At 34.9% G+C, this 7,070-nt stretch overlaps 2 protein-coding genes across 2 annotated transcripts in view; one reads left to right on the top strand and one right to left on the bottom strand.

The window, feature by feature from the left end:
- Window positions 682-2,773, top strand: LOC105156034 (dof zinc finger protein DOF4.6). The gene is made up of 2 exons (XM_011072061.2): window positions 682-838; window positions 1,320-2,773. The coding sequence occupies exons 1-2, from the start codon at window positions 812-814 to the stop codon at window positions 2,199-2,201; spliced, it is 909 nt and encodes a 302-aa protein (XP_011070363.1). The 5' UTR covers window positions 682-811; the 3' UTR covers window positions 2,202-2,773.
- Window positions 5,529-7,070, bottom strand: part of LOC105156035 (ORM1-like protein 2) — a 4,585-nt gene continuing 3,043 nt past the window's right edge. The window contains exon 3 of the mRNA XM_011072062.2: window positions 5,529-6,142. Within this exon, the coding sequence (XP_011070364.1) occupies window positions 6,004-6,142 (139 nt within the window). The 3' untranslated portion in view covers window positions 5,529-6,003. The remainder of the gene's footprint in view (window positions 6,143-7,070) is intronic.

Here is a 7,070-nt window from a genome sequence, read left to right on the forward strand (position 1 = left end):
TCATATACAAAATAATGTAAAGTTTTTCATATTCCAACTTTATAAAAAACAGACCAAAATATTGTTCACAAACTGCACAATAATTTCACAAAAATTGGTATCAGCTTGAACTGTAATCCTTAAAATGTCACCCCCAAACATATATGAGAAAAACTGCAATTTGAACATCCCTTATGCGGCTAGGAGGGCTGATTGGATGCTCAGTCAACAAATATTTCAATTTAAAAAAAAATTAATTTAATCCACATCAATAACTTCCAACAAATTATAAATCTCCGGCAATCATATTCCTCTTATGTCTGTAGCTAGAGTCCTTAAATTGTCACCCTCCTAACATACAGGACAGTAAATACAATTTAGTCAGTACAAATAATGTAATTATTTCTAAATAGAGTATATTCAAAAGAAATTAATGTAATTATAGGCATTATTATAAATAATATGATTAGTATATAATCTTAAACAAAAAAAATCAATCCTAGTACAATAATACTTATAATCACTAGATATGATCGGACATAATTTGACCAAGAAATTTTCCATTCCGATAATCACATACACAGAATCTCTCTCTCTCTCTCTCTCTCTCTCTCTCTCTCTCACACACACACACACACAGAGAGAGAGAGAGAGAGAGAGAGAGAGAGAGAGAGAGACAGGCATAAAGCACATAGAGCGTCCATAAACCATTTCAAACATTCCTTTTCCTGCTTTTTAAGCCACTTGATAGAAAGCAGGTTCTTTTTTACTTCCAAAACACTTTGTTCCTTCTTCTTCACTCCTCCTCTCGGCCTGTTCATCACCGGCCCCCATGGACACAGCTGCTCAATGGCCTCAGGTGCATCAAACCCTCACCTTTGACAATATCTCTTAATTTGTATGATCAGCATCCATTTACTTAGAACATTCTTGATCCAAAAATTGGATGAGATAATATTCATAAGCTAGAACTACCCACCTTTTCAGGCCCTTTACTTTAATTCCCTTTTCCTTTGTTTTTTGGTTCTTCTCATGTTGTTGTACTTCACTTTCTCTCTTTTGCTCAGTGGTAATGAAAAAGATTAAATTTGTTATTCTTGTTTTTTGTTCTTTTTCCCTTGTTCTACTGTTGTTTGTGATCTTTGCAAAAGTGCAAATCAGCTGCAGTAGCAACTTTATTAATTTGTTTGTTTCTCTCCTACATGCATCTGCTTTTGAACTGAGAAATTAGTGGTCATTTTCTTTGTTTGATCTTCACCTTTTGGTGTCTCTCTTATGTTGAATATATACATATATATATATATATAATTTGTATTAATCTCTTTTCTGGGCTTTTTTAGGACATAGTGGTGAAACCAATGGATGAGATAATAACCTGTTCAAAGCCCTCAGTGGAGAGAAAAGTGAGGCCTCAGAAAGAACAAGCCTTGAACTGCCCTAGATGCAATTCCACCAACACAAAGTTCTGCTACTACAACAACTACAGCCTCTCTCAGCCTAGGTATTTCTGCAAGACATGCAGAAGGTACTGGACTGAAGGTGGATCTCTGAGGAACATCCCTGTTGGAGGGGGTTCAAGAAAGAACAAGAGATCTTCATCCACCACTATTAACAACAACACCAGTATTTCTCTATCATCATCATCATCAAATTCATCCAAGAAACTCCCTGATTTAGTCCCCCAACAAAACCCTAACAAGATCCAGGCAGTAGTTGAAACCAGCCAAGATCTCAACCTGGGCTTCTCAGCCCACCACCATGACTTCAAGGCCCTAACTGAAATGATCCAAGTCCCAAACTTCGACAGCAGCACCAAGCTTGAACTGCAAAACCCCTCTTCTTCTTCATCAGCAAACTCTCTGGAGCTCTTGACTGGACTCCCCACAGCAACAACAACTACAAGGGGTTTGAGTTCATCATTCATGGCGCCATTACTGCCGCCGGTCATTACGACAACCGATCTCAACACAGTTTACTCATCAGGGTTCCCTAATTTGCCTGACTTCAAACCTTCTCTCAACTTCTCCCTTGATGGGCTTGGGAGCAATTATGGAAGTTTCCAGGGGCTACAAGAATCAAATGGGAAGCTTCTTTTCCCATTTGAAGACTTGAAACAGGTCTCCAGCAACACAAGCACTGATGCTGAACATAATAGAGATCATCAGCAAGGAGCTGACTCCACTGGGTACTGGAGTGGAGTCATGGGTGGAGGATCATGGTAAACAACTCACTCATCATATATTCCAGTAATTAATCATATTTCACATATATATATTTATAATTATTTTTTAAAAAATTTCTTAGTGTCTTGTGGTGGGATGATCATGCTTGTTTGGAATATTTCTTCAAAGAAAAAAAAGAAAAATCGAAAAAGAAACTAACTTAAATATATATATATAGGGTTATATGTCTTTCCTCTCTTTTCTTGATTATTAAGTCTAATTATCTATAATTAGCCCTTGATGATGATGATGGTGATGGAGTTTGAAGCTTGTTTTAGAAATGGCTTCATGATGAGTTTACTAGCTATGAGTTAATTGGGATGCTGTATAGTGATGGGAATGAAGAAATGAAGCCCGGATTTTTGAAGGGCGAAAAAGCTGTATGCATGAGATTATTACTACAAAGTTGTCTGTATTATCAAGAAAAGAGAGGCAAGAGAGAAACCCCAGTGTTGTTCAGTGTCATTTGGTTGCATGCTATAAATTAGAATAATCAAATTATGTATAACTGAATTTTTGTATTATATATATATATATATATGAGTATTTGTGGTGAGAGTTTTTCAGTCTAATCTTCTCTTTTTTTCTTCTTCAATGATTCTTCTGTTGGAAGCTCTGGTAGTTGTTAGCAGTGGCATAATTGAAACCTGTCACAAAGTACAAACATGAACAAAAATTCTGGTCTGCATCCGGTTGGACTAAATTTGAATCAATTCATATGATGAGTGTAATTCACAAACTGTCTGATTAACGTATAATTTAAGAAAATATTAAAATACACTTGTTATATGATTGATTTGATTCAATCAAATTTAAATCGACTAAAAATTTAAGCATGTTTGGGATCAACACTGAGGATATATATTGATCAAGTCGACTTCATATATTGTGTTGTGCCTCCAACACTTTTCAATTTGATGAGATTAACAAATTGGTGTTTGTCAAAACTTATTTGAAATATCTTATAAAATATTAAATTTTTTCATAAAAATAAGTGTTTGGATAAAGAGTTTATAAAATATATTAGTTAAGGAGTTGTTTAATTTTATAAAATAAGTTAGAAGTTCTTACTTTAAAAAAAAAAGATTATAAGCTAAGTATTAACAATGTTTTATTTTTGGAATTTATAATTTATAAGCTCTTGATAATATTTTATAAGTTTTTTAAAAATTAAATTTATTTAAAATATTTAGGAAGAATTATATTGTCTTCTCTTAAAATTTGATATAATTACATGTAGATTTTCTATAATTTAAAAAATTACTTTTAGTACTCCTCACGTTTGTTTCTATCTAATAAAAAACCCTTTTTATTAGTCAAAATTCATCGAATTTATTGATATTAGTAAAAAAAATTGAACGAATATCTATTTACCCAAATTGACTTATTACTGGCCTATTGCTGGCACAAATAAATCTTTTCTGACCAAACTACCTTTATAAATTTTCACAATTTAATGCGTGTGAGGAGTATATCTTTACCCTTATTATAAGCGTATGTTGATCAAAAAAGATTTGTTTGAACAGTAACAGTGAGTAGTAAATCGAATGAGGTAAATATAGAGTTTGATTCAACTTTGTTGCTAATATATTACCAAAACTTGTGAATTTTGACTAATAGAAAGATAAAAATAAATCTCAAAAATATAATATATAATTTTTAAATTTACATGAATTTATATATAATTAGACCAAATATAAAGATAGGAGCGGTACGATTATCCCAAAAATTTATAATGAAAAGAAACAAAATCCTTGCAACAATTTGGGTAGGTGGTAGTTTGTAGTATACACTATAGAGGTGGTTCTTGGAAAAAGAAGGAGGTGGTGGATGGAAACAGGTGTGAAGTGTGTGAAAGACTGATTCACATTGAATGATGTATAGGTGGATTGGGTGTTGAATGGTTATGATGATGAGTTCCCCCATGCCATGTTTCCCTCTTCTCTTCTCTTGAAAGATCTGAAGAAACCCTACTGCATTTGGGGAGGGAGTGGTCCCCACAAACATTCCCCTAGGCAACTGTGCTGCTGCTCAGGAATAATAATCCCCCACCCCCCCACTCACTCAATCTCCATCTCATTAGATCTACACCGCTGCCTACACTATTTAATATTATATAATTAATTCATCTGAGTGGGTGTAAAGCACTATGTGGGGTGGGGTGCCATAATCACCACCCTTAATGTGCAGCAGCGAATAGCAACCCACCACCGTTGATGGAGGGACGCCTCTATATATTTAGGTGTGTGGTTTCCAGTTTTTCATACTCAATTATATATGCTTTCTTTCTTCCCCTTTATGGTGATTGGATGATGAGGCACACCGAAAGCTGCTTCACTGCTCAATCATTTTGCCTTCAACCCTATAAATTGCTTATCAAAATCACACATTCGTTATAAAGAATATTTGCTGTGGTTGGCATGCCATATTTACACGCATATAATTTAGTAGATATACCATAGATTTTAAAATGAGTATGGTGAAAGTATAATAAACATATAATAGCATATTTGCTATTAAAAGATCATTTTGATCATTTAAAATGGAGGTACGTAAGAGTATGATATATGGTTTAAAATTTGGTGTTATGATATCGCAAATCATCAATTATGAATAAAAAATGACTTTTTTTTATATTAATATACTTGTTAGATGATTGATTCTAATTTATTATGCAAAATTCTGACTTGGGTGCAATGTATTGGAATTATTTTTGGGATATCCTTCTCAATACTGCTGAAGAAAACAAACATATGTTGGCCACGTACAACGCTCGTACCAAACTAATTAAAAAGAATTGATCGAATAATATAAATATAAGTACTTGGAATGTTTTGACATTATAAAGTAGAAAAAAAAAAAAGAAAAAGGAAAGAGAGAGAGAGAGAGAGGAGCATCTAAGATGTGTGTGTGTGTGTGTGTGTGCGCGCCGTACAATTTTATCGTTTTGCCAGTTCTTTGGTGCACGTTCTTTTGTTTCAGCAATATAACGGCCACCAAATATAAGACGACAATGCAACTGCTCTCCATGTGCTGGCTGCTACTGCTCTAACAACTAACAATTACCTGATCTCCCAAATCCGCCTCCCATTACGCCGTAAACACGTTTTCTTTTCAATGTAAGAGGGAAAGTCCCACTACTACCCACTCCAAGGCCTCAACCTGCATTCAGCACATTGTGTAGGTAGCGACTTCATTGTCACTGACTCATCTTCCTTTGAGAAGGAAAAACGGTGTCTTTTTGTTATTGGATTTTAGCAGAACGAACATGGCATCGCAGATCGATCGGAATAAACCACTTGCACAAACTGAAGGAACACAGGACAATGAAATATAATACAGTAGATTGACTTGTTACGGGTGTAATTTCATAAACCGCAATGTTCTCTCAAACAAGTAGGGCCTCTGAGAACATCAGTGCGACAAATGCCATCAAAATGAATCCCAAGTCTCTTGGACCACAATTTATAAAGGTAAGAAAGAAGATTGTCCCCTGTATCTTACAATTCCCTAAACTTAATGGGAACATAATCAACTCAACAAAGATAAGCCACTCCACTAGCAATCCCCTTGATAAGGGGGAAAAAAGCAGCTACTTAAGTTTCCGTATCTATGAAATAAAGTGAAAGAAAATTTTATAACGCATGCAACCAACAGAAATTGATTTAGAGAGTTCATACAGAGAATATCCAGCTTCCGTCCGCTTCCCAAGCTGCACCACTGCAACAGTTTCAACAACTGTACTGACCAAAGACGTTGGAACTGAAGGTAAAGGTGCGGTGGGAGATTAACGGACCAAGAATCATTGATCGGCATTGATTCCAAAGATACGAACTTTGTGCATATGAGGGAACTTGGCAACCACCAGAATGAAAACTGCTAGTGTATTGAAGAAGAGCATGGGATGTTGATAGTCAGTTGTGTGCGATGCTATCAAGTACCTGCCAAGAGGAAAAAGGATAAGCCATAAGAATGCATGCTGAAGATTCTGTCTGTAGAAATTTCTTTGAACTAATTAGTCAAGCCACCAGGTGTGCAGAAAAAAGAAAATAGATGTTCCTCTTTGATTAATCAGAAATGGATTCCATTTCAAGTGTGAATTCTTTGAAACCCATGTACAGTCAACAGCAAAAGAAAGAAGAAATAATCAATGTGCCTTTGTCATCAAGGAGGAAGTACAGGAAACTGAAACACTAAGAAGTTCATCTTACAAGTTGAGGAAAACATGAAGAGTCAAACTAATGAACAAAATACCTCAATAAGGCAAGAGATAAAATGTCATGCAAAAAGATTATGCACTGAACAATATAAAAACCAAATATGCAGAGGGAGTCAGATGCAAAATAAAATCAGTTAAGGAAATAAAAACCCACCACCAAGAACCCAAAAGCCATCTCCACATTATATACATAGTATTCACATCAGCAAATCTCTGAAACAGGCATCATATGCATTCAAGATTCAATTTAGGAAGTAGGAAATACATACAAAACTGGAAGTGGCTCTGTTCATCAAGAAAGATCACTGAAAATTTCGTTTAACACTCAGAAGCCAATCTCCAATAACTTATCTTGCGTTTTAGTGAGCCCCTTCCACCATTTGCATTCACAGATGCAAGTCAAACATCAGGGACTAACATGTGTAATATATGATATGACTGCTTTACATTCAAAATCAAGTACATCAAAGTTAAGTTCACATTACGATCAATTTTGCACCAAGATCTTGCCTTTAGAAACCCTGGTTGTATTCCAATACCTTAATAAATTTAACACAACTTAAATTTAGTCCACTAATTGAAAACATATTACGACCTGCTCAGAAGATTAGCAGAAGACAAGAGACAATGAAGTATGAAAACGAACTAGA

Source organism: Sesamum indicum, linkage group LG2, assembly GCF_000512975.1.
Source record: "Sesamum indicum cultivar Zhongzhi No. 13 linkage group LG2, S_indicum_v1.0, whole genome shotgun sequence".
In the NCBI taxonomy this organism is placed as follows: domain Eukaryota; kingdom Viridiplantae; phylum Streptophyta; class Magnoliopsida; order Lamiales; family Pedaliaceae; genus Sesamum; species Sesamum indicum.